This window comes from Micromys minutus, assembly GCF_963924665.1.
Source record: "Micromys minutus genome assembly, chromosome: 19".
Taxonomy (NCBI): Eukaryota; Metazoa; Chordata; class Mammalia; order Rodentia; family Muridae; genus Micromys; species Micromys minutus.
This window is the reverse complement of record NC_137954.1, coordinates 24,366,998-24,394,238: the sequence shown is the minus strand read 5'-3', so window position 1 is coordinate 24,394,238 and position 27,241 is coordinate 24,366,998. Positions and strand designations below refer to the sequence as shown.

The 27,241-nt window shown below is 49.1% G+C and overlaps 1 protein-coding gene across 1 annotated transcript; it reads right to left on the bottom strand.

Moving 5' to 3' along the window:
- Positions 1-1,196: 1,196 nt before the first annotated feature.
- RUFY4 (RUN and FYVE domain containing 4) lies at positions 1,197-20,286 on the bottom strand (the record flags this gene model as incomplete). Its single annotated transcript, XM_080933405.1, has 11 exons — positions 20,209-20,286; positions 19,989-20,095; positions 18,707-18,832; positions 18,329-18,435; positions 17,914-18,057; positions 16,530-16,599; positions 14,522-15,148; positions 13,682-13,764; positions 7,756-7,902; positions 2,200-2,310; positions 1,197-1,299 (listed from the first exon to the last, which is right to left on the bottom strand). Exons 1-11 carry the CDS (start codon positions 20,252-20,254, stop codon positions 1,197-1,199), a joined length of 1,671 nt encoding a protein of 556 aa, XP_080789531.1. The 5' UTR covers positions 20,255-20,286.
- Between the last annotated feature and the right edge of the window lie 6,955 nt (positions 20,287-27,241).

Below are 27,241 nucleotides of genomic sequence, written 5' to 3'. Positions count from 1 at the left end.
CTATTTTCATGGTTTCTGTATTCACAGATTCAACTGGCTGCGAGTTGAAAATATATTTAAAAAATTATATCTACACTAGACATGTTCAGACTCTTTCTTGTAATTGTTCCCCAAACAACACAGTAGAAAGAACACTGTTTCCATAGCATTCATTATGTATTTGGCATTGTCAGTCACCTGGAATTGGTTTAAAGCACGTGTGGAACTGTGTTGGTTCTATGTATAAGAGACTTGAGTGTCTGGGAGTTTGGTACCTGCAGGGATTTTGATACCTGTATTGGTTCTTAAAGCCAATTCCTTGCAAATGACATGGTGGAAGGAAAGATCTGGCTCCAAAGAGTTGTCCTCTGGTCCATCACGAATGCTGTGTGCATGCATCTCTCTGTCTCTCTGTCTCTGTCTCTGTCTCTCTCTCTCTCTCTCTCTCTCCCTCACACACACACACACACACACACACACACACACACACACATACACACACACACTGTAGGAAAGAACCAGAGGTATACACAATACCTGGACAAATCTCAAACCAATTATGCAGTGTTGAGGTAGCAATAAAAGAGCGAACAGTACAATTTCATTTCTACTACAAATTTCAAGGGAGTGTCTGTGTTCCCAGGTGACATGAGGCAGGGCCAACGGTTGCCTCAGCATGGAGGCAGAAGCCTTGGATCCTATGCCCATGTTTAGAGCTGGTTTTATAGATGTGTATTAGAATACAAATGCATCATATTTACACAATGTTTATTATATGTCAACAACACCTCGGCAAATCTGCAAAACATGAGACAAGACAATGATACCGGAAGGAGATTGGAAGGGAAGCTCCTGAAGATCCCAGTGAATCTGGGCTTTCCTTCCTTATGGGTGATGAGGGTGGGGGAGTGTGGCTAGGAAACAGCTGGGCGTTGGGCGGCTCTTATTCATGGTCATGACTCACAGTGCTTCAAGGGACTTTACAAAGAGGTTTTAGCATGTCTTCCTCATCAGACACAACACTTCTAGAGCTGCAGGCATGTTCCTCTCAGCCCCTTCTACAGGAAAGACAGCGCCAGGCCTATCTGTGGACTGCTGGCTGTTCCTTCTGGTTCCAGCTCACCAGCTCCCAGAAGAAAAGAGTGGTCAGACATCAGGGTTGGGAAGAGGAATGGAAAGGTGGAGTGGCTGGTCTTAGGTTTCTTGTGCTATCTTGGTCAGGTGACCTGGACTTCTTCCTGCTGGGCACAGGTGGGGCAGCAACGCTCTCTCTTCTTGTAGTCTACAGAGCAGGCATGACAAACCAGGCCTCCACAGAGCCTGGAAATAGAGACAGGAAAGCCTGGGCTGGCTTCCAGGGGAGGATCTGCCTGTCCTCATGGTCCAGCAGGGCAGCCTTTGGCTAGCTCAGGATGCTTCCCTTTTCCTACAGCCTGTCTTGATACCTCACTCCAGAGCCTCTAATGTAAGTGGCAGCTTCTCTTGATGGTTTGTTTCCTCCTCCCTATTCCTCTTCCCCAGGAAGTCAATGGAAGAGAAGGGATTGTTCTTATTTTATAGAGGTGCAGGGACCCTCTCCCTAGACAGGAGCCCAGCAATGCATTCTGGGAGGTTACTGGTCTCATCTTCTAAGACCTTCCTTCCTTCATGGTCCTGTCTACTATTCTATTTCAGTATTCTGCTTAGCAGCAGTAGCCAGATGGGTGACATGTAGGGCCAGGCTCAAGTGGCTTTTTACAAATACACATTTCCCACACCCTAGCATGGTGGTGAACATTTAAAATGTCAGCCACCAGGAGTGATTGAAACTGGAGGATCATACATTTGAGTTCTGGCAGGTTCGTATAATGAGTTTAATGTCAGACTGGGGCACATGGTCTCAAAATAACTAACTAAACCACAGTTGGTGAGATGGCTTAGGGGGTGAAGGCACTTGCTACCACATCAGGTGAGCTGAGTTTGATCTCTGAAGGCCACAAGGTAGGAGAGAACCAGCTTCTATAAGTTTTTTTCTGATTTTCACATGTGTGCCAAGCACGCATGTGCATGCAAGTATGCCACGTGCATACACATACATGTGACATACTCTGAAATAGATGTCAAAGAGAAAGTCCTTAAAAACCAAACAAATCAAACAAAACCAGGCAGTTCCCTTGGTCTTTCCTTTCTTGTGTAAACAGGCCTGTGTGTTGTCCCAGACTCTCTGTGCCTTCCCATTACCTGCAAGGATACCGTCGAGACAGACGCCTGAAGACCTTATTGCAGCCCATGCAGTGCCCAGGGGCCACAGTGGACAGCTTCTGGAGTCTCTGCCATTGGTGGTCCTTCTCACTGATAAATCGGGTGGAGGGGGAGACACAGATGTAGTGAGGATGTTGGTTTCATTAAAAACACAGAAATATAAGAATAGGTTTTTGTTTTTAAACCCAGGTGTGCAATAAGGGCCTGCCTCAAATTATCCACAGCAGCTGATTAGAATTTGCCTTGTGCTCTAGCTGGGGCATGATTTGGAAACAAGAAGAAGAAAGTAGGTATCCTGCAGCAAAGATCAAACTTGCCCCCGAGGAACTCAGTGCCCCTAATCAGCAGGAAGTAGTCTAATGACAATGACACCCCTTTTTCTCTCTATCCTTTATTTCCTCTTCTACCTAGTGTTAGAGGGTTGAAAAGGGTGGAAGAAAAGAGAGCCCACACAGTATCCAGAAGTCTGGCTAGGTATAGAGAAGAGAGAGAGGAAGGTGGTGCTGGAGGAGACAGGCTTCACATTGGCCCAAAGCTTGCCAAGTAGGTGGGGCTGGCTAACCAGTGAGGCCCATGGGTTTGTCTGTCTTTGTTCCTTAGCACCGGGATTGACTATATCGGTTTTGGCGATTGTCTAGTTCTTATTTTTTGTATGACAAACATCTACTAACCTACCTATTGCCCTAGCTCTCTTCAGTGGTGTGTGTGTGTGTGTGTGTGTGTGTGTGTCTGTATGTCTGTGTGTGTGTGTGCATGGACATGTACAGTATTGTTTGCGTGCATACATGTGGACAAAACACATATCCATAAATAAGCCTTAAAAAAAAAAAAAACCAAATAGTCCATTGTGGGAAGGCTCAGTGGTTAAAGGAATTCTCACAAAGGCGAAGGAGAAAAGTTGACCTCTGACACAAGTGGCTTTGTTTAAGTAAAAATCAAACCATACAGAAGGGTTTATCTAAAAAAGCAAAGTCACCCCCTACTTCCTCCTTTTTTAGTGGTAAACCATTTCTTCTTGGTATTTACCCAGGTATACACTCCTCCACAACCATTTCCTCTTGGTATTCCTTCCATATTAAGTAACAGGCTCACATACTTCCTTCGGTAGAGAACGTTCTCCACAGAGATCCTTCCCTCGTTAGTGGAGGGGTCATCTTACTGGTTACATCTCTACCAACTTCTCCTTCCCAGTGCTCTCGGATCTCCAGTCTGGGTTCCTCTGCCAGTCCGTCCTGTCTATTTGCAGAATATAATCACAGAGCTTTCCTGTTAGCGAGCAATACCATGTGACCTCCATCCTGCCAGCCTTCCCTCCCTTAGCTCGTCCTCTGCTAAAGCAACCAGTGTGGGAGCCGATAGCCGTGAGTTTGCTCTCATACAAATCAAAGAAAAAGAAAACCTCAGTTGCACCAGCTCAAAGTCTCAATCTTCACATGATCAGTAACCACCGTAGCACAGGCCCAGCTTCACAGAACATGCTAGTTGAATATTTGCTATATTTAACATTACATGCAAATCCTGTTTTTATGTGTGCGTGTATGTGTCTTCATGTGTGGTGGATATGTACATAGGTCTCTGTGTGTGCGTGTATGTGAAGGTCAGAAGTTGCCTTTCACTTTATTTTTCTTTTTTTAAAAAGGCCTTTTAAAAATTTATTTATTTTACTTATATGTATACACTGTAGCTGTCTTCAGACACACCAGAAGAGGGCATTGGATCTTATTACAGATGGTTGTGAACCATTGTGTGGTTGCTGGGAATTGAACTTAGGACCTCTGGAAGAGCAGTCAGTGCTCTTCACTGCTGAGATATCTTTCCAGCTCCACTTTATTTTTCAAGCTAGTGTTTGTCACTGAACCTGGAGCTCACAGATCGGGATAGAATGCCTAGCTGATGATAATCTCTGGGATTCCCATGTATTCCTTCCCTGGAGTTACAGGTGCACACTGCTATGCCTGGCTTTAACATTTAGAGGGAGGGATTGAACTTAGGTCCTCATGCTTTTGTGGCAAGTACATTTAACATCTGCTCATCTGCCCAGGCTCTTCCATATTCTGTTTTATCATTCCAATTGTCTTTTGTTCGTTTTAGGTTTTTTTTTTTTTTTTTTTTTTTTTTTTGAGACAGGGTTTCTCTATGTATTTTTAGCTGTTCTAGAATTCTTTCTGTAGACCAGAGATCTTCCTGCCTCTGCCTTCTGAGGGCTAGAATTAGTGCCCACAACTGTTTGGCTTCCAATGGTCTTTTGTGAGTTATTATTAGACAATATTCTAGCACTGAAGAAGGCAAGTATCTGAGGCTGTGGCTCAGTAGTAGAGGATTTGCCTAGCACTGGATCCAGTTCCCAGCATCACTAAAACCAGACAAAATTATTAAGACAAGTGAATAGCATTTGTGTCATTAGACAATACATGTTTCCCAAATAACTAAGCTGTGCTTTTAAGCTTATGTTGACTTATTTATTGTGTTATGTATGTGTATGGACAGACACTACCACACACACAGGGAGATCAGAGGACTCTCTGGACTTGGTTCTTTGTTTCTACCATGTAGGTCCCAGGAACTGAACTTGCCAGTCATGGTGGCAAATACCTTTTTCTGCTGAGCCATCTTTCCAGCCCTATTGTTCCTATCTTGAAAGGCATGGAGTCAGGATCTCAGACTGTAGCTCAGTCTACTCTCCAACCAGTGGCTGTCCTTCAGCTTCAGTCTACTGAGTACTAGAGTTATGGGTGTGAGCCACACTCCTGGCCTTTCTGAAAAGTTTCTAGTGGTCTTTCTCTTATGGGTGTTTTGCCTACATACATGCCTATGCACACATGCATGCAGGGACCAAGGAAGCCAGAAGAAGGTGGCTAATCTTCTGGACTGGGAGTTACTGATGGCTGTGAGCTGCCATCTGGGTGCTGGTAATTGAACCTGGGTCCTCTCGAAGAACAGCCAGTGCTCTTAACTGCTGAGCCATCTCTCCAGCCTTCTCATTGTATTGTCTGCCTTTAACACACTATTTTCCTCTCATTATCACTACCACTGACCGCCATTGCTGTTGACTGGTTCTTTCTAGTAGCCCAAGCTGGTCTTGAACATGTGATTTCCTGCCCCAGCCTTCCTTGTACTGGGATCACAGGCATGCACCACTGTGCCTGACTTCTGCCATGACCTTCATCACAGTACGCTTCCTCCTGACTCTTCCACCCATGTGCTCTCTGAGGGATCCCCTTCTCTTTCTCCTAGGTGGAAGTTCTGCTCCCTGAGTGACATCTTCTCTTTTCTTGCCTCACTTCCTTCTTGCTGTGGAGCACATCCTCAACTAGCTTCTTAAGAACGGCCCTGTGGGAGTGGGATTTTCTGAGGCCTGTCTGATTAATGCCTTTCACCCTCACCTTCACCATTTAATTTACAGTTTATCTGGACATGGGATTCTAGTTCAAAAGTTGGCTTTTCTGAGAACTTGAGACTTACCTCATTGCAGATACTGACACTTGTTGAATTCTCTCATCTTTCCCATATGTGTTCTGTGTTTTCCTCTAGGTAATCTGAAAATACGCTTGTTCTCTTTGCTTTTCTGAAATGTCACAATGCCATATCTAGGTATGAATTGCAAGTTCCCTCTTTTGTTTAGTGTGCTGAGCATTCAATGAACTCTAAAGACTGCTGTCTATCAGAGCCTGAAATGCATATTTTTAATCTTTGCCATACTTTATTTGATAGCCTTCTTGGCCTTAGTCTCTTCATTTCGAAACCTCTGCCAGTTGGAGAGGATATTAGGATTCTTAGACTGGTGTGTGTGTGTGTGTGTGTGTGTGTGTGTGTTCATGTGCATGCACATGGAGGCCAGAGGCTGATATTGGGTATCTACCTCAATTACTTTCCACACTGTTTTTTTGAGACAGCATCTTTCACTGAATGTAAAGCTCACCCATTTGGCTAGAGTACCTGGCCAGCAAGCTCCAGGGATCTTATCCTGTCTACCTCCCTTGCTTGTTTTGCTTTTCAAGATGGGGTCTGTGTACCCTTGGCTGTCCTAGAACTTGCTTTATAAACCAGGCTGGCCTGAACTCATGGGTATCCTCCTACCTCTGCCTCCCACGTGCTGGAATTAAAGATGTGTGCCACCACTGCTCAGCTGTCCCTGGGTTTTAACGTAGCTGTTGGGGATCTTAACTCTGATCCCCATGACCACATGGCAAGCACTTTACCCACTGAGCCACCTTCCCAGGTCCCCTGCACTGATTTCTTGTCTCCATTTCTCTTTTTATTTACACCTGCTTTAATATATATATGTATACATATATATATTTAATGTATATGAGTACACTGTAGCTGTCTTCAGACACACCAGAAGAGGGCATCAGATCTCATTAAAGATGGTTGTGAGCCACCATGTGGTTGCTGGGAATTGAACTCAGGACCTCTGGAAGAGCAGTCAGTGCTCTTAACCACTGAGCCATCTCTCCAGCCCCACACCTGCTTTTATTCTGTTTTCTCAGACTCTGCCTTATCTTTCTCTTCTAATCCTTTTGGTGAATTAAACAAATTAACAAATGTATCGGTTTATATTTTTTTCTGAGACAGGGTCTTACAACATTGTCCAGGCTGCTCTAGAACACACAGTCCTTCTGCTTGTACCTCCTCAGTGCTAGGGTGACAGGCTCAAATGTGCTGTGTGCACACGTGTGGTCGGAGGACAACTGTCAGGAGCTGGTTCTCTCCTTCCACCATGGGCTCTGGGGGCTTCCTCTCAGGTTATCAGGCTTGTGTTGCAAGTGTCTTTGTCCCCCCTCCTTCAATTATTTGTTTATTTTCTTCAAGCTTGTTCTCTTTTCACTTTTAATGTGGGAATTTACAACTCCAGCAACCTGATGATTTTCATGGAACCTGAGAGCAGTGGTGTGGAGGACTCCAGAGTTGCAGGAAAGGAATGTACATGCATGTGCATGCCCATGTCTGTGAAGGTACACACGTGTTACCTCTCTAGATGACTAAAGACCTACTGTGCTTTCCATGTCTCCTGTCTCTGTGAGCTTAGAGGTTTGGAGTCAACCCTGGTGAACTCAGCCTCTGGTACCTAGAATAGCTGCCCCTGGCTGGACCCAGAAGCCTAGAGGTCTAAGGAAATCCAGCACTGAGGGGGGTGTAGGTATGTGGTCACTTCTTGGTAGTCTACGTTTTCCCTTCCTCCTTTCAATCTCTTCTCAACTGGTGAGCTCGAAGAGATGGGGCAATCTCTTCTAACCATAATGGGAGACAGAGAGAGCAGTTGTTAAAGTGAGAGCAGATGTTATTGCCAGAGGACTCTGGTTTCTAGGCCCACTGTCTTTAGTGGCCAAGTCAGTACCACTGGCCCTCAGTTTACTCCTCTGTAATGTGGGGCATGTAATTAGTGGCAGCACAAGGTCACTAAAGAAGTAAGCGAGTTCACATATGAAAGGTCTAGAACCCTAGAGTGGAGTCATTTTCAAGTCTGGTCTCCACGCTCTTTACCATCCAATCCTTCCTCTCCACCCCAGTCCCCGCTCCCAGCCCCATTCTTACTGAATCAGCTCCAACACCCTTCTTTTCATGGCCTGGACCAGGTCCCTCTGCCCTTCGAGCTCCTTCTCATACATGGCATCCCTCCTCTCAGCCTCCTGCTGCTTCCGATCCAGCATTGCTTGCAACAGGGCTCTTTCTTCCTGACACCTGGAAACAGGGGGAGACTCAGTTTTGAGGAGGAACTTGTGATGTGAATCCCTGGAGAAACCGGAGTCAACATATAGGCACAGTCTCTACATACCACACACATACAGAGGCATGTAACACACCATATACACCACATATTGTACACACTACAAATACCTACCACTACTCTAACACACACACACACACACACACACACACACACACACACACACACACACAAAATGTATACAAACTGGGCATCTATAGATAGATTCAGCAATCATAGAGACATAGAATATTGGACCTACCTTGAGTATTCCTGTACCGGGCAGTACCAAACATTTTTTGTCCTCTTTCTTGCCCGCCCCTTTCTCTTCCTCCCCTCTCTCTTCTTTTCCTCCCTTCCTTTTAACATTTCCACTTTAAAACATAACTTTCTGGGAAGGTTCCTTTATTGGAGTCCTATCTTGGAAGGAGTGTGAATGCCTGGGAATCTGGGCTGGGAACAACGGGATGTGGAGGGAGCAGTGGAGGCCTTGAGGTGGTTATGCCTCAGAGTATTTTTAGAAAGTATATTATATTCATTGTCTTTTCAATTTGAGAAGCGATAGGAAAACTATGGCTTTCCCAAGTTTCTATCTCTGTTTTGGGTTTGGAACTGCCTCAGTTCTATTTTGGCCTTTTCTTGTTGTTGTTGTTAGTGATTTTCTAGAAGGTTCCAAGAAGTTTGCTAAATTGAAAATAAAATGGTCCAAGCTTCTCATTCCATGGTTTGGTTTGGAATGTATACATTCCAGCAGGGGGCGCGGGGGGGGGGCTGATGCTGGCAAGTGTGGGAATCAGGGCCTTGTGCATGCCAGGAAGGTACTTGATCAATTAAGGTATACACCAGCTATTGAACTATTGATTTTAAAGTCTACCCAGTGAGAAGACCCGAAGCTGGGTGCACCTTCAAATCTCACCAAGAATGGAACTTCCAAAAGAGCCATGAGAAGCTCTTTCCAGGCCTTCTCTGACTTTTCTATGTTGCTGACCTTCAGATTTCCTGTAGAGGACGTTAGTCACCATTTAGATCTCTTGCTTGGTGATTCTCGGTACTTATGGGACCACCATGGGGTGTGTGCATCGCTTGGGTGAGAGGAAAACCTGTCAGGCCCCTACTGTGTGCTGGTGGCTGCACCCAAGACTCCTGTGGGACCTAAGGTAATTAAGCCACATTTTGTGACAGAGCCCACCAGAGCCGGAGACAAAGAGTAGAGAAGGTGCTGGGGGGTCATCTGAGACAACATGGCTTTGAAGTCAGACATGCAAGTCTGCGAGCTGGAATGGTCAGCCTGCCTGAGTGACTGAAAGGAGGCCACTGAGGCTGGGATCCTAGGATGAGGGCAAAAAAGGCAAGGTGCACTGAGATCAGGGGTGGGGGCAGAAGAAGCCACTGAAGTATTTCAAACAGCAACGCTGAGAGTGGATGTGGAAGGAGCAATGGTGTCTTGACCTCCTAGTGAATACCCGGCATTGAGCTTAGGCTCCATGGTCTTGCTTCATCTCAACTTCACAGGGTCATCAGATGGGCAGTATAAGCCTTGTTTTACAAGACAGAAAAGTAGAGTCTCCAAGAGAATATGAATTCTTGCCTAGGGTCACATGGTATGTGAGAGAAGCTGAAGTCTGGACATGGGTCTAAATTCTGTCGTCTTCTCTATCCTTTCAGCCACTGGTCATCATGCTGAATGGGCAGCAGGTGAGAGCAAGTGTCTTCCTGTAGAGTCTCTCCTGTCTTTAAGATAGACTGGCTATGTTTTGTTTCCTGTGCATTGGTCCCCTACCCACTGGAGGTCTCATAGGCAAACATGGTTGGCAAAAAGAATGTGCCTGTGGAATTTGAACTGACTGGTAGTGAACCCCTGCCACCGGCTGGATGCCCATGGCCCCTTTGCCAAGTAGTCGGCTCAATGCTTGGCTCCTGGGTCTGGGTAGTGGTTGTTTCTACACTGGGAAGTCACTCCCCCTATCTGTAGTCTGACATGAATCTCCATTAACTCCGATGCCACTTTCTCTCCAGCACATCACACCTGACTTCTTGCCCAAAGGCCTGACTTAGAACTCTGTCAGGTGCCCCAGACTTTACAGGTTTGAAGCTCTGCTCCTGTACTTTTCACATAAGAAATCTTAATTGCTAATAGATATGTCAGGGCCCATATCTCTGGGTGGTGTCATCTCTGGGCAGGTGCTCCTGGATGGTATAGAAAGCAGGCTGGGATCAGTGGTGGTGGCACACACATTTAATACCAGCAGAGGCAGGCATACCTCTTAGTTTGAGGCCAGCCTGGTCTATAGAGCAAGTTCTAGGACAGCCAGTGCTACTCAGAGAAACCCTGTCTCAAGAGAGAGAGAGAAGAAAAAGAAGGAAGAAAGAAAGGAAGGAAGAAAGAAAGAAGGAGAAAAAAAGGAAGCAAGCAGCCAAACAAACATGAGTGAGCAAGCTGGTAAGCAGCATCCCTCCAAGGCCTTGGCATCAGTTCCTGCCTCCAGTCCCTGCTCTACCTTCCCTTAGTAATGCCCTGCTCTGTGGACTGTAAGCTAAAATAATCCCTTTCCTCCTCAAGTTTCTTTGGGTCATGTTGTTTTATCACAACAATGGAAACCCTCATTAAGACATCTACCAAGACACAGTCTAAAAAGGGAGCTGCTGATGTTAGACCCTAGGGGAAGGAGGAACACACATAGGGAAGAGCTGGACAAAAGGCCCTGAGGTGGGGCAGGGCATAGCAGGTTCCAGGAACATGATAGAGGTCATTTTGGCCCAAGTGGGTGAAGAAAGAACCTTTGAGTCTTGTCCCATGAGCCCTTTAAAATAGGGTCAGCCTGGACTAGTCAAGTTTAAGAACTGAAAGTAAATTGGGAAATGACTGCTAACAGGCACAGAAGTTCTTGAGGGGTTGACAGCAGTGCTCGAACACTGACTGTGCTGGTGGGTGGTTGCACAGCACTGTCACTACACACACGCACACACACGCACGAACGAACACATACATGCATGCACCCCCCACCCCTCCCCACACACATGCACTTCTAGATCATGCCCTTCCTTTGCTTGGACTCTATAATGACTCCCTTCTTACTTTGATTCAAAGCCAAGGTTATTTTGATGACTTCCCAAGCTCCCTCTAAGCTGCCCCCATTGTCCATGAGACCGCCTCTCCCTCACCTGACTGGGCCCAGAATGGCTTCCATGATTCTCCTTGAACCTGCTGTGGAATTTCCCACTTCTGGACATTTGTTCCAGTTCTGCCCTTCTGCCTGGAGCATCTTTCTAGCCGGTGTTAAAAAACCTGGCCCCTTACTTCCTTCAGGTCCTCATGTAAATGCCATAGCTTCTGAGAGGCCTACAGTGACCATGCTACTCTCTTTAAAACATCCCAGCGGTCGATTCGCACTCTCCTTCCCTGCCTTTTCTCCTTAGAACTGTATCCAGGGGCTGGAAAGATGGCTTTGCAGGTAAAGGCACTTGCTGCTAAGACTGATACCTGAGTTCAGGTGCTGGAACCCACATGAAGGAAAGAACTTATGAGCCTTACTGATTGTTGTCTGACTCCATGTGTATGCCTTGGTACATGCACACCCACACTCAGGCTCCTGTGAACTCATCTTCCACACATAGATAGATAGATAGATAGACAGATGGATAGATAGGTAGGTAGACAGACAGACAGACAGACAGACAGTCAGATAGACAGATGATAGAAAGGATAGATAGGTGATAGATGATAGATAGATGGTTGATTGATTGATAAATAGATAGACAGACAGACAGACAGATAGATAGAAGTAGTGATAATAGTAAGCCCACCCCTCTGCTCTGTAGTACACTTTAGATCCTGCTTACTGCCTGCCCCATGCTGAGAGCAACACAAAGACAGGAATTTTGTGTCTCTCTACAAGAGCCTTTTGGGTTTAGAAGAGGGTGCCCTAAGGAATGACAGGTAGCAGGGTGACAGGGGTCTGTGAGGCAGTGTCTTAGACACTAGGACATCTCTCCGGTGTTTCTTAGCCACCAGCTTTCTTGAAGCCACAGAGGTTTTTGCATGGCCAGAATCCCCATTTTAGTGAGGGTCTGAGTCATGGGAGTATTTTCTGGTCACAGCAGTAGTTTGGGTGGTGAGCACTGGGTGGAGTCCAAGGTCCTTGGGTTGGAGTCTGGGCTCCAGGATCTGGCCCAGCTGTTCAAAAAGACAGAACTTCTCAGTGATTCAGTATGAATCACAGACACTCAGTCTGAGACTGTTCCCTGACCTGGCTTGGAGAAGGTATCATGGTGTCCTCTAGAAACAGAGGCAGCATGCAGACCCTGGGTCTGTGAAGATCAAAGGCAGACTCAGGGAGATCTTTGCATGGAGTAGACTATTTAAACAGGAAGGGTTGTGACAGATAATGCCTTTGGGGCCTTGTGGTCAAGGAAAACAAAGAAGCTATTTGGTAGAATGGAATATGATCAGCTTTCTCTATTTTAACCAACCATGAACCCAAAGTATTTAGGAAAGAAAAACAAACAAACAACCTACATTGCACTCTTGAACACGCCCAGATGTTTTTTTCCTTCTCATGGTTCCTTATACTATGTAGTTGTACAACTGTTTTCACAGCGTTTAGATCAAGTTAGGGAGGTTCATGTAGGACAGGGGAGGATGTCCTGTGGTTCTGTGAAGACCCTGCCCAATCTCTATGCAATACACTTGAGTAGCAAGGGGTTTTGGTTTCACTTGGGCTCCTGGAACTAACTTCCTGCTGATAGAGAAGATTGTGTTAAAGACAAAAACAAAAACTTGGACTGGAGATGTAACTTTGGAGGCAGAGTGCTTGCCTAGCAGGCACAACACCTTGATTTGATCCCTGGTACCATATGAACTGGGCACGGAGGTATGTGCCAGGAGCATCAGACACTCAAGGCTGTCCTCCATTACCTGGAAAGTTTGGGGATAGCCTGAGCTACATACCAAAACAAAGTTGGCCCAGAGAGCCAGGTTTGGTGGGACAGACCTGCAGTCTCTGCGTGGAGAGACTGAGACAAAGGAATGCAGATTGCAGATCGGTTTGAGCTCCATAAGAAAACTAAATAATAATAATAATAACAATAATAATAATAATAATAATAATAAAGACTAAATAATAAATGACCCCCCCCCCAAAAAAAAAAAAAAAAAAAAAAACAAGAGAGCCCACGGTTGCAGAGTCTGCTTGCAGGGCTTGGCTCTCAGGTCCTCTCAGCTAACAGGCTGACATTGGGTGAACTGTGTAGTGCTCAGGACAAAGTAAGTTTTGGGTGAATTGCAGTCACTGTTATTGTTATCAGGAGGACCATAGAAGGTTGCATAGCAAGGAATAAAAAAAAAAAAAAAAATGAGGAACATAGTGGTTTAAGACCCAGCACCCTGGAGGCTGAGGCAGGAGAATTACCATAAATTCCAGGACAACATGGGCTACAGAGTGGAATCCTATCTTTAAACCCTGCATGAGGAAGATCGATTTGGAACTATGCTGGAGTCAGAGTAGATTAAAAGGGCAGCAGTGTACCCAGAAAGGGCAGCAGGGGTCAAGGCCAAGCAGGGACAAGGAGCAGGGGAAACTTCTGGGGTCCTGGGGTGGGGACTTGGGAAGAGAGGAACTGTGAGCTTCATGGAATCAGGAAAGATGCCTAGGATGGCACTGGTCTCAGTATCCTGGAGTTGTGCCCAGCATAAACCAGTTACAGAGAACTCAGGAGTCCTGGAGCCTAGGCCCTTGCTGGTGTTGCCAAGGTTACCTGCTGAGCTGCTCTTGGAGTGCCCGTAGTTCTCCTTCCTGTTCCCGCAGATGCTCCTGGCACCACTTCTGTTCCTCTGCCAGCTGGAGCCCATACCCAGGGTTTGGAGGAGAAAATGGGGAAGGAAGGGTTGAAAGAGGAAGACAGAAACCCCAGCCCTGGGCTCACCAGATGAGCTTTCCTATAAGGTTATAGCCATGCTTCTGGGAGCTGAGTGAGCCCTGGGGTTACCATTTATTCTCTTCCAAAACCTGCCACGCTCATGGACCTGGAAGATTCTGGCTAGGAAGGAGGCTGGGGGACATCTTGGGAGCCATCTTTGGGGAACTTCTGGGAAGCATGTCAAAACCAGTCTAGGGTATAGCAACAGAGCTTGAACACTGGAAGACCTCTGCGTGGTAAGGGAACCTGAACTTCCAAAAACTTGCTGGGATGTGGTCCCTAACTCAAATGTTGGCATGGCTGATAGGAGGTACTGGTGAATGAAGTAAACCTCCTAGGAAGCCATCACAGAAAGGGGCACTCTGTGAGCTGAAGACTATACGAATTTCAAAGAACACCCCCAAATAGTAGCTCTGAGAAGTCAAGCCAAAATTGGTTTGCAGTGCTCTATGTGATGCCATATACCAACCATCTCAGGATTTGGGGGGTCAGAGGCAGGAGGACTAGGAATTCAAAGACCGTCTGACTACATAGTAAATCTGAGGTCAGCCTGAATTACAAAAGGTCTTCTCACAGCATACCACCCCTTACACTGGTCTGTGGGCTGGAATGACCACAGGCCACCTCTGTAGATCTCTAGCTGCAGACCAGGCTAGAGAGGAGACAATAGACAGGTACCTTGATCACCTCCTGCTGCAAGAGCACTTCTGTTTCAGCCTCCTGCATGGTCATACTGGTCACTTCTGCCCACTCTTGTGGCTTCTCTGTGGTGGATCCCTTCTTTGGTCCCAGGACCCAGGATTGTCCGAGAACACCAGGCTGATCCCACCCATGCCTAGTCCCTAACCCTGCATCTTCTTTCCTTCCCTGAAGGCTGGAGGCCAGCAGCCCCTGGTCATGGTTCCAATTTACTGCCCTTTTCTGGATCCCCTCTGTTGTTCTCCGATCTTCTGCCCCTGGAAGACTTCCTCTTCCTTCACCTTTCCTTCCTGTCAGCTGCATTTGAACATCCTTAGCACTGCCCCTCTGTTGCTGGATGCTGGCTGTTGAGTTTTCCAGGAATTTCCTGGTCTTTGGGTCTCCCTCCTGGTCTAGCTGAAATCCTTCCCTTTCTGTTTCCCAAATGCTCTGCGGACAACTGGGGCTTCTGGAATCCCCCCTCTTCTTTTCCAGAAAGGTGGGAATATGGCTATGCTGCAAGGGGGTAGGGAGGTCAGGTGTGTGGTCTTCTCTGGTTGCATTTTGCAGACAGCTGGTTCCTCCAGTGTCTGGTCTCTGCAGCTGCTCTCCCTTGGAGCATCCCACCTGTAGAGAAGTCCCATTTCAGCATCTGGTAATTGATCTGGGACATAGGAGAGGATAAAGCCCTGGTACAGCATGTTTGCTTCTTATTAGACTCGAACGCCTACTACTGGGAAAGTTGTCAGAGTAGAGATAATCTCAGCCAGCACTCCATAGGACCCACAAATCAACAAATATCTCAGCTCCTATGCATGCCTCCAGCCAGTGGTGGCTCCGTCTTTCACCTGGGTTGATCTTGTTCCCCCCTGAATTCCTCCACCTTCACCTTTCAACCTTTCTCCTGGACTCGATTTTGCCTTTCTGCATTCTCATCAATGAGAAGGGACCAAGAATTCTTGGTTTGTAAAATGGTGATGAAATCTTAGACTAATGTTCAGTGATACAGCACTTGTCTAATAATGTGTGGCCCTGAATTTGATCTTCAACACAGCAGGGACAGGGAAGTCTTCTCTGTGCTTTTATGTTCACTTGGTCATGCCTATGATACCAGGGGAGTTGTTGTCAAGAGGGTGCTCAAAACAAAACAAAACAAAAAAACCAACGCACATTCTCTCATATGCTTAAGATGGCTTTAATATTACACACAATGTCAATGCTTTGTAGGTAGCTAGTATACTGCCTTATTTGGGGAACACTGAGGGTAAAAGAACACACAATGTTCAGAGCCAGTGCAGTAATTCTTTTTTCTAAAGATTCTGTATGTGCGGTTGGTTGAGTCTACAGATACAGAACCCACAGATATGGGCGGCTAACTGCACACTTAGCATACTTAGCATAGATTGCAGTGCTCTCCTGATCTGCCTCCATGGATGGGCCTTGAACTCTTTCAAGGTCTAAGAGTGAATCCTTAAGGGTGCCATATCTGGTGTCTGGAAGCTTGTGGAATGATGACAACCTAAAACTGCCACATCAGAATGGAGCAGGGGCTAGGAGCCCCGTGCCTAGCAGCCTACAGGTTGCCTTAAGCCATCTACACAACTTCCCTAGGAGGCAGGGCAGGAACTTGCCCAAGGACCTTCAGCTGTGTTTAGAAAGGGTCAGAGCTACATTAACTGGAAATCAAGCATGTGAGTTCACTCCTTTAACTGACTTAGGCCACTTTGAATACCTAGTTTAGGGTTTCAGCAGATACATGCTCCCTGGTGTGTTTCCTGCAAGTCTCCAACCATCTCTATTGCCCTCTCCTCCAGAGAGCCCCAATGGCACCAGTGCTCTCCTGTTCTCCTTACTTCCCCCGGGAACAAGACTGCTCCCTCCCTCCCATCAGCTGCTTGACACACCTCTGCCCCGTTTAGCTCTTTGCACACCCACAGGAGTCCCTGCTCAACTTGGGAGTCCCAGTAGTTAGTTAAGAAGCAAGTCAGGTTAAGGAGGACAGAGGTACCTCGTCTGGAAAACCTTTGGGTTCTCTGGGTCTTCTTTCCCGGGTCCGGCTGGGACTGGAACGGCGGGACCTGAAACCAAGAGGCAGGACATTTGGGGCTTTAGTTGGCTTGATCTTCTAGTGGAGGCTGTCCCGGCTTCCAAACCACCCATTCAGCCTGCTATACTTCCTGTTTTTCACCTCCCTCCCCCACCCCCAGTGGCTCCCATTCACCATCTAGCCAGTCACCCCATGCTTCATCTATACATCTGTTGTATCCCAGCACCCTATCATCTATCCATCCTTCTCACTTTCTACTCTGACCAATTAATCTTTAGCAGTGTAGCCTAGCTTGAGATGATACTGAGGAAAGAGAAGGTTGGAGAGTGGGAATTAAGAAGGGGGTGGGGAGGCAGGCTTCTAAGGTGGGGGGAAGCAACCAAACATTTCTACCCAGCTATGACACCTGTGAACCACAAGAGCTCATGTAACATTATACAGACTGAGTGGGTTGTCATGGAAACCCTACCAGTGTAGTAGTGCTACATGTACTTTGGGGTAACCAACAGCTCTCTAGTTGGAATTAAGACATGATCAACTAGAGGGAACTCAGGCCTGGAATTCTAGGCCACTACCCAGTGGTAGGTGATGTCATAGATTTTGGAGAGGAACCTACAACCACTACTTTACTAAACCAGCACAATCCCTAACTACATCCTAAATATTTGTCTGTATAGCCACAGATCAGTTTATTCTTCAGCCCTCACTAAGGAAAGTTCTCTTTGCTACAAATGAAGACCATTATAGAAAACCACAACCAATCAAAATGCAGCATCGTGGAGTCCAGTCCCAACTGATACATATACAACATGACTACATGTGAGTCTCAGGGATCATTGCAGAAGAGGGGGTTGAAAAGTGACCCAGAAGATCAGGGAGTTGGTTGTGAGATTGCATCTTCAAGAAATATCAGAACTGACACCCATAAAGTCTCACCGACATAGCTGCCTAAACATGAGCCCATTAAGGACAGCAATGAAACACATGCTAACACGCATGGGCAGAAGCTCATGAGGTCCCAACTCTACAAAAAGAACTACAGGAAACTAAGGAATGCTGAGAGCAGGACAGTCTTCCCCAGAGAAGAATGCACTAATGCCAAATGGTTAACCATGAAAACATGCATACAAGTAACATTATACAGACTGAGTGGGTTGTACTTTGTGTGTGTGTATCTCACAATAATTAATGGAAAAAGAACTCATGAATTTGAAAGAGAACAAGGAAGAGAGTAAGGGAGTGTTTGGAGGTAGAAAAGGGAAGGGGGAAACAATGTTACCCTAAAAAGGTAACTTTAAAAGGGCAGGGAGGAGTGGCTTGGGTTGGAGGCTAAGAGCCTGCTCACTCTGAGAACATGGGCCAGGCTTCATCCAGGTCTGGCCTCTGCAGGTCCAGGTTGAAAGCAATTCCGTTGAGGGCATAGAGAGAGTCCAAGATGTCTCCCTGGAGCTCAGGGCACAACAGAGGGCTCCGAGGGCCATACCATTCCCTGTGTGAAGAGGAACCAACACATCAGACCATTGCCACCCTTGACCTCTGAGAATCAGTGTACCACAGGGGACCTTCCTAGGCAGGTTGTAGCTGAACTCAGCCTCAAAGGGCAGAGGCCCAAGTACACCAAACCACATGCAGGCCTCCTAGGCCCTTTCTTCTTGCTGACACACTTATTTCCTTATCCCTAACGGCCAGACATCCATTTAGAAGTAAAGGAGGGTAGTGGGTTCAAGTACCATGTAGGGATGATGGCCTGACAAACCCACCTGGTGAGTTGTGGGTTCAGGAGGCACAGCTGCATCGACTCAGCCAGCTGTCCATGGGCAAGGCAGAGTCGGATAAAGGCACGGCCTTTTCCTAGTGAGGTCTTCAGCTGCAGGATGTGAAGAGGGCCAAAGAGAGGGTGAAATCAGGGTGGGGAGCTGGGCCAAATGAGAGAAAGTACAGAGGGAACAAGAGTAAGGGAGAAAGAGTAGGCCAAGGTTGGAGGAGAAATGTGTGGCTAGAGGTGTGGCCAGGGCTAATGAGAGGTCCCCACCTCTGGGGGGGGGTGTCTTCCTGTTAGTGGAGCAGGTCGTAGTTCAAGGGACCTAGGGAAGGCCTGGACAAAGTCTACCTGCTTTCCTGTCCCCTGTTTCCATTACCTTGTCCTGTGAGCATATGAAGTTCATTTGCTCTGTGTATCCCCGTTGCCGTCGAAGGGCAGTGAACAGGAAGTCCCAGTAATCCTTCCGAGCCCCCAGGAAGCTTCTCTGCTCTTTCTGGTCAAACTAAGACCAAGATGAGAGAAAGGCAGATCCGTCAGTGGCTTCTTTTGGAACCTACCCAGCACCCTGGCATGTGGGAAGACACATGGGAAAAGAAAGGGCTCTTGTAGACAGGCCTTTTGTTGGGGAAATCTTCCTCTGCCTTTCCTGGCTGTGTGATAGGGACAAGATACTTGATCTCTCTGAATTCACACTCATTCACTCACAAACACTGAGCACTTTAGAATGTGCAGGCCCTGATCTAATGCCTGTGAACAATGAACAAGGCCTGAACAAACCAAGCTCAGACAGCTTGCATCTTTGTAGGGGAAGTCAGAGGACGAAGACGTTAAACTCTCAGAGCATACGGAGTGTTACATAGTGTGATGGCCTGCATATGCTTGGCCCAGGGAGTGGCGGCATTAGAAGGTGTGGCCCTGTGGGGGTAGACATGACACTTTGGATGTGGGCTCATCCTAGCTGCCTGGAAGCCAGTAGTCTTAGGCTAGCCTTCAGGTGAAGATGTAGAACTCCCAGCTTCTCCTGCACCAAGCCAGCCTGGACACTGCCATGTTCCTGCCTTGATAATGGACTGGACCTGTAAGCTAGCCGCAATTAAATGTTGTCTGTATAAGAGTTGCCTTGGTCATGGTGTCTGTTCACAGCAGCAAAACCCTAAGACAGATAGAGATGGTGGCTGTGGAGGGGGGAAAAAAGAGGAGAGAGAGAGACAGACACAGAGAAAGACAGAGGGAGAGACAGAGGATATATGTCTGAAATTTTAGCCAGAAGAAGTCTCCAGACTTGAGGGCCATTCACACTGATGTCATGCAAATATCTAGTAACTAGCAGTAATGTAAAGATAAAGGCCCAAGATGGGTGTGATCCTGGTGTGCTATGGGAGGTGCAGATAGTGCGGTAAGAAGTGCAGCTCACTGTCACGAAGTCAGAGGAGGAAAGGGAGGTATATTCGTGTTCATATATCAAGTCCTTTAGGAGATAAAAATGAGAAAAGAATGAAGACCAGTCCTAGCTTCTGGGAGAAAGTTTATGTCACGAAAGACTTGTTCACTGAGAAAGCAGACTGATAAAGGGAAAACAAACAAACCCAATGGCCTGTATACATCTGGGAAAGCTAAGGAATCTGGCAGGGGCGGAGAGGGAAGGTGGAGGGTCGCACCTGCAGTAGCAGCTCCAGGCAGCCACAGAGTCTGTGTAACTCAGCGCTGGTGTCTGTCACTGGCCCCTGCCCATCCCCATATCCCTGGAGGATGGCAGAGACAGCATCTGCGAGGAGGGTGGTAGAGAGCAGGCATCAGAGAGCCAGGTCGACAAGGGAGATGCTCTCCAGACCCCTCCCATCTCCTGCAACCCAGAACATTCTCACAGGGCACACTCACTTTTCAGGTCTCTGCTGATCTGGAGGACAGTCCCCTTTTCTGTCATGGACACTTGAAAGTGGTGTTATTCCCCTGTGATTCTCTGGGTTCAGCTGCTTGCTTTCCTTACATACAGATGGGATGAGACCCTAGACTTGAGAAAGAGAGCATGCCAGGGTCACACAATGAGTCAACTGGCAGAGTGAAGCACAGGTCTTTCTTTTTTCTTCTCTTTTCTCTTTTTCTTTTTATAGTTTACTGAGTAGACAGACTACAAGGAATCCCAGTTATTCTCTCTCTCTCTCTCCCCCTCCCTCCCTCCCTCCCTCCCTCCTTCCCTCCCTCTCTCTCTCCCCCTCCCTCCCTCCCTCCCTCTCTCTCTCTCTCCCCTCCTCTCTCCCCCTCCCTCCCTCCCTCCCTCTCCCCTCCCTCTCTCTCTCCCTGTCTCCCTCTCTCTCTCTCTCCCTCCCTCCCTCCCTCCCTCCCTCCCTCTCTCTCTCTCTCCCCCTCCCTCCCTCCCTCTCTCTCTCTCTCTCCCTCTCTCCCTCCCTCCCTCCTTCCCTCCCTCTCTCTCTCCCCCTCCCTCCCTCCCTCCCTCCCTCTCTCTCTCTCCCCTCCTCTCTCCCCCTCCCTCCCTCCCTCTCCCCTCCCTCTGTCTGTTTCTCTCTGCCTGTTTCTCTCTGTATGTGCCTCTGTCTCTTTCTCTGTGTCTCTCTGAGACAGGGTTTCTCTGTGTAGCCCTGGAACTTGCTCTGTAGACCATTCTGGTCTTTGCCTACTGAGCACTGGCATTAAAGACATGTTCCACCACCACCCGGCTGCCAGTTATGTCTTGAAGACCAGTGTATAAAGATGTGACTGTGGTCTTCATTTATTGATCCATTGCTAGCATTGGTCACTCTGACCATTCCTGGCATCTTTGTCCCATTCCACCCGCTTAGTAGCTAGCCTCCAGAGTGCAGTGTTACACATGGTGACTGGGCAAAGAGAGAGGGTAAATCCCAACCCAGTATCACAAAGCTGTAAGCTGAACTCAGATTTCCTTTGGCTGTGGAGAATGCCAGTGCCATGGGACATTGCCACCTCCTTTCCCCTTGACTAGCCCCTAAGCCTCAGCAGAGTGTCATTACCTTGGGACCCACATTCATCCTTTCCAGGGCCCCAGCTGAGTGGAAAATGTGTTTCCTGGGAAAGCATACAGAAGTAGATGCAGCGTTGGGATTGAACCAATGTTGGGTGTGGGGAGTAGGGTGCCTGCTTTTAACCCCATCACCCTCTCTTGTAGGACTCTACTTCTGTCCCCCGAGGGTCCTGGGACTCAGAGAGGGATTCGGTTACCCTTGAGGAATGACGAGCTTTAGGCAGAAATCCTGGCATCAAAGCCAGGCCTGATGTCCAGCCTCCCAGGCAGGAGTGATGGAGTTTGTGGGTGGGGTAGCTACCCTATGGCAGTGGATCACAGGGAAGGAAAGGAAAAAGAAGAAAAGAAAGGCTAGGAGAGCAGTGTATGGAGCCCAGGACTGGGAGTTAGAAGACAAAGGTCCCATCCTGGACTGGTCACTTTTTCTCAGCCCCCTCCCCCCATCTGTAGACCAAGGACTAGATAGTTCTCTACAGAACTTTCCTCAGGGTTCCCCGTTCTCACCTGGGAAAGGCCTGTCTGGTTGAGATGTGGGTAGGAGGATTCTGTAGCTGGAGTATGTCCCTTGTGACTGTGGGCTCTGCACAGTCTTTCCCAGCTCTCCTGCTGGCGAGTGACTCAACCCAGCCTGGAGGGGGCTGGACCAATCCTGGCCAAGGAGAAGTAGTAGAGAAAGACCAGAGGGCACCGAAGCAGAATGGGCGGCTCCCTATGCTTCTCAGACATAAGGCCAGTTGGTGGCCAAACACAACACGGATAGGGCCTTCCGTTCCCGGGCACCTGCTCCTGTCTTTCTGTCTTGTTGCCAGTAGATGGCAGAGAGAGGTCGGCTGAAGCGCTAGGGGGCGCGGGCTTTCCCCCTCCCCGCCCTCCCCGAGTTGTCTCTTCTGTCTCTAGACTGGAAGCGGTACAGAGGAGGGAGAGGGCAAACGACCACCAAGTATCTTTCTCCTTCCTTTTAACCCAGCGAGCTGCGGGATTCCGGTCAGTGTTGGGGTGCCTTCCTTCCAGCCCTGGTACCCACTTCTCAGTGGGCTGCCCGGGAGTAGGATGACCTCTCTAGTTGACCTCGCTCAGCTTTCGGGTGTTGGGGTCATCCTTTTTCTAGGCCAGGCTGGCATGGGAGTTGGTCCTAGTGTCTGGAAACCAAGGGTTAGGGACTTCTAGAACGACTTTTACAAGCTCGAGAAACTACCTGTAAGCAAGGCACAAACGGTCCCCAAACCTGTTATTCCATGTTCCGCCCTTCGTCCCGGAGCCCGATCTACCCCCGCGCCTCCCTCGTCCTCCGTGTCACCGTTCCTGTCCCTCCAGATCCCCTTCTCTAGTGTCAATCTGTCAGTTGCTCACTAGTCACGGAGTCGCTCTCTTTCTCGAGTTCCCAGCTCAGCCAGTCCGGGGGATCCCACCGCCGCCCCTCCCGCGTTCCCGCGCCCTCGGGTCCCCTCCCCACCGACTGCCTCCAGCGTCTGTGTCGCCGCCCCTCGGCGGGCCCCGCACCCCCTCTGTCTGGAGGAGAGGTAGTGGAGGCGGAGGCGGACTCCCGACGGGGCGGGCCGGGGGCGTCGCCCTTCTTACCCGCGTCGCCTGGGGCCGAGAGGTCGCTGGGGCCGGGGGCGGGCCACCTCGCGGGTAGTCCGCGTCCCCGCCCCGGGCCCGCCGGGTGCCGGGCCGGATGGGCTGCACCGTGAGCCTGGTGTGCTGCGAGGCGCTCGAGCCTCTGCCCTCTTGCGGCCCGCAGCCCCCCGGGACTCCGCCGGGCCCCGCGCGGCCCGAGCGCTGTGAGCCCGGGGGTGCGGCGCCGGTCCAGAGGAGGCGGCTGCTGCTTCAGGTAGGGAGCTGCGGGCCGGGTGCGGACAGCGGGCAAGGCAGAGCCCGGTCCATCTGGGACAGTAAGGAGCCTGGGAAGGTGAAGGCAGGAGAGTGGGGTGGGGGGAGCTGCAGCCAGTTCCGTGGAGGTGTCCTTGAAGGGCAAATACCTGTGAGAGGTTGGTGGCAGGTCTGTGAGCCACCGCTCTCAAAATTGAAGCAGGGGGATTATGAACCAAGGCCAGCATAGTGAGATCATTTCTCAAACTAAAACCAACCAAAACCCCAAACTCAAACTCCCCCAAACACCAAAACCAATAATACAAACAAACAAACAAACAAACGCCAGAACAAGCAAGAAGAGAGAGGAAGGAGCAAGTGGCAGAGAGGGGGAGGCAGCAGGCAATTAGTGAGAAATTGGAACCATCCAAGGGTTCTGGGGCAAGGAGGGAAAGGTTAACATCCCCTTACTTGGGGTGGAGAGGAGTAATGTGTGTCTTGGTGTTTTCTACCAGGAGGAGGGGCTCAGAGCCAGCAGGGCCCACAGCGGGGTCTGAGGAAGTGGGTGGGTCCACTAGAGTCCCCCTTTCTCCTCCCTCCTATTCTTTTCTGGTTGAGTCTTGGAACCTGCATGTTGAAAAATGACCAGGAGCAAAAATAGTGATGACCAGGACAGCAGGCTGGCTGGCCACTCCAGGCTTTGCATAGGCTCTGCATTTTCCTGGAGGAAAAAAAATGGTGTTTTGTAAACGCGAGGGCTGGCCAGCTCTAGTCCATCCCCTGGAGAACCCTAGTCTCCCTCTCCACTGGGACAGGGGGAGCAATGTCATGGGATTGTATGCTGACTTTGTTCTGCGTGAGACGGGGGCCCTTTAGGTTTTTCTCCACTGGAGGCCAGCAGAGTTAGTGTTGACTCCAAATGCATCCTGCAACCACCGTATGGACAGACGGAGGCCAATATGGCAATGTGTACTTATATATATGTTTTTGTGAGTGTGTTGATGCTTAAGGCGCCTCTCTGCACCACTTGACTGGCTGTCCCTCTAGGGCACAGATGATAGCATATTTGTGGTTCTATGCCACAGGCACAGGGACAGGCACAGGCACAGGGTTGGGGACTTGTAAATGAAATGTCCTATTCTGCAAGGTAGGTAGTCACTGGTCATGATGAAAGATAGATCTGGGGACGAAATTGTCATCTGTGTCCCAAAGTGGCTGGTGTCCCAGCTGGATTCTCATGGAGTCTGGAGGAGGACTTGGGGAGCCTGGAAGTAAGAATTGGGTATCCCAAGATGGTCACAGAACTGGGGTGACATGATAGAGCTCTTAGACTTCTGGTCCCTCCAGAGTCATTAGGATATCCTTCCCAACCCCCCACCCAGGCTGAGAGTCTCTCTCTCCTCTACCTGGCAAGATGTCCAGGGTTGATGAGGAGATGGTAGCCATCCCTATCTCAAATCTTGGGTTATCCCTTAGAGGGTGAGTCTGGGCTTCTTGCTGAGGGTCGTGGGAGGCATCTCAGACTCTATTGTACCTTGATGCTCTGACCTCCTGCTTGGCAGAGCGCTCCAGGCTAACTATCCACTTCCTTGCTTTATGTTGCTGCTCATCAGACATGGCCCCAACCCTTCTCTGGCCTCTCTATGGACTCAGGACTCTTCCTCCTGCCCATTGTCCCTGCAACCAGCCTTGACACGGTGGGGGGGGGTGCCTATTGGTCATGTGATGGTGGGCAGGGATGGATAACTGGGGCTGAGATCTGAGAGAGAAACCAGGGGCACTGGAGGTGGGTGAGTCAGAGGAGGAGGAGGGGGGAGGGATTTGTATGTACCCTGTGAGACAGTGACAGGGACAGGGATGTTTGTATCCAGGGACAAGTGTCTGTCTGCATTTGGATGAGCTGGTTTTCCAGGGGCCTCTTGGGAGAGCTTGCTGTGACTCATTCCTTCCCTTATCTGCATGGATAAGGCTCCATCAAAGCCATGTGCCCAGGTCCTGGCTCTAGCAGGGGCTGCTGGGCTGGCGGCTCTCTTGCTTACCCAAGACCCCATTCATGGGCAACTCTCAGGAGACTATGCAGCCCAGGAACGAGCAGCCTCTGCCTATCACTGGAGCCCTTGCAGGAGGAGGTGTGATACTCACGTTCTTGTTCTGGATAAACATCTCTTGGGCTCTCACCCTCCCAGGAACCCTGCTCAGAAGCTACCAGGCATCTGGGCTGGCAGCCAGGGCCCTCCTACTGCCACAGACACGTGCCAGCCGCCATTCCTGCCTAGCCCATCCCATGGGCCAAGTTCTTGCCCCAAGGCTGGCTGGGCTCATTTCCCTGACTCCCTTTTTAGTCTTGCTATGCTCCTGCTAAGGATGCCCCTTTTGCCTACAGTGATACCCCTATCTCTTTTGTATGTTACCTTCCTCATTCTACTGAAAGGCCCCCTACTACCTACTCTGCCTCTACAGCCATCACTACACTGCCAGGCCTGAATCTGAGACCTGCCCTCCTCCCTGATTGGAGGGTTATGCCTGCTCCAGCTGTGCACTATCTGAGCTTGGATCCTATACTCCTCAGTTAGCTTTATTATTATTATTATTAATTAAAACCATTTTTATTGTGTATGTGTGTTATGTGCACACACCATGGTTACACACACGTGTGTGGAAGTCAGAGGACAGGCTGTGGGAGTCACTTCTCTCCTTCTACCATTTGGGTCCCTAGGATCAAACTCATAGCATCAAGCTTGGCAGCAGGTGCCTTTACCAGCTAAGCCATGTCATGGCCCTCAGCTGGTTGCTTTGGCCCTTACAGCTTGTGCATGCTGAACCCTCCTGAGGCTCCTGTGGGGGCCCGAAGAGGAAGAAGGGTGGAGATTGGCATCCCTCCTGAGTGTTCCCGCCAAGCTCCCCTGACCTGGGCGCCAAAGGGCCTGGCGGGCATCTGTGGGTGCCAGCCTCACCTCCTCACTCTGTGCTGTATTCAAGACAAGTGGGTGCTTGTCTGATGGTGGCGGGAGCAGGAGGAAGAAGCTTCAGGACGATACCTCCTCCTGCCTCCTGAAGCTACCCTTTGGGGCTGCTTCTCTGGGCTCTGCTTGTCCCAGCCTGGAGTCCCCGAAGTTTAGCAGACCTGCAGTCACCCCTATTGTCACATCCTGCAGCACAGACAGAAGTCCTGTGTCTAATCCAGCTCTCACTCCCGTGTGTTGGGTTAGCTCCCTTTCTCCTTCTAGTCTGCTAGAATTCTAGAGCACCGGAGCTGGAGTTCCTGACTCTGAACCTGAGGCAGCCACACATTCTCCCGGCGAGAACGTGCTGAAAGCTATAGGCACTCTTGTAGGGAGAAGTGTACAGATGTCCACATAGCTGCTGCACACACAAACACGGTCCATGCATCTCTTCAAACTCACCCTGGCTCTGCACCGCTGTTAGGTGTCTCACAGATGAGCACCCCAAGGCTCGGAGAAGGGAAGTGACTCCCCTGATGTCATACTTGAGGTGAATGCCAGAACTACTACTCCTCTGGTGTCCTGGCCCCAGAAGGATGGGGCTTTTGTTCCCCAAATGCAACTTTTCCCTTTTTCCAGAGGCTGCCTGCAAAATGGGAGCCTGGTGGTTCCTTTGCTCCATACTGATTCTTAGTTTTGAGCAAGTGGCATCAGGTTAGGAGCTGAGTGACAAGGCAGAAATCAGACTGCACTTGCTCTTGCCCCAGGGACAAGAGATTGGGTGGAGAGATGGAGACCACTACAAAGGAGGACTTGAACAAATGCTTCCTCTCTGGTAACAGTGATTAGTTGGGGAGGGTGAGGAGTAGAGGGACCTGGTCAGCCCGTGACTGGCAGAGGAAGGAAACGATGCTTCCATAGGGACTTGGAGCAGAGGTAAGGAAAAGGTCTAGAATGAGTGCCACGCTCAAAGGTCCTGGGATGGAGGGTGTTGGGGACTTTCTATGGAGGAAGTTTAGAAACTTTCTGTAGTTGCTTTAGCTCCCCATGAGTCCCCTTTCCTGGGCCATGGTTGTGGTATAAGAAGGATAGAGGCCACCAAACCAAGAGCCTGGGCAGACGATGAGGCCTTCGGGGAAGGAGATGATGATGGAGAAGACAG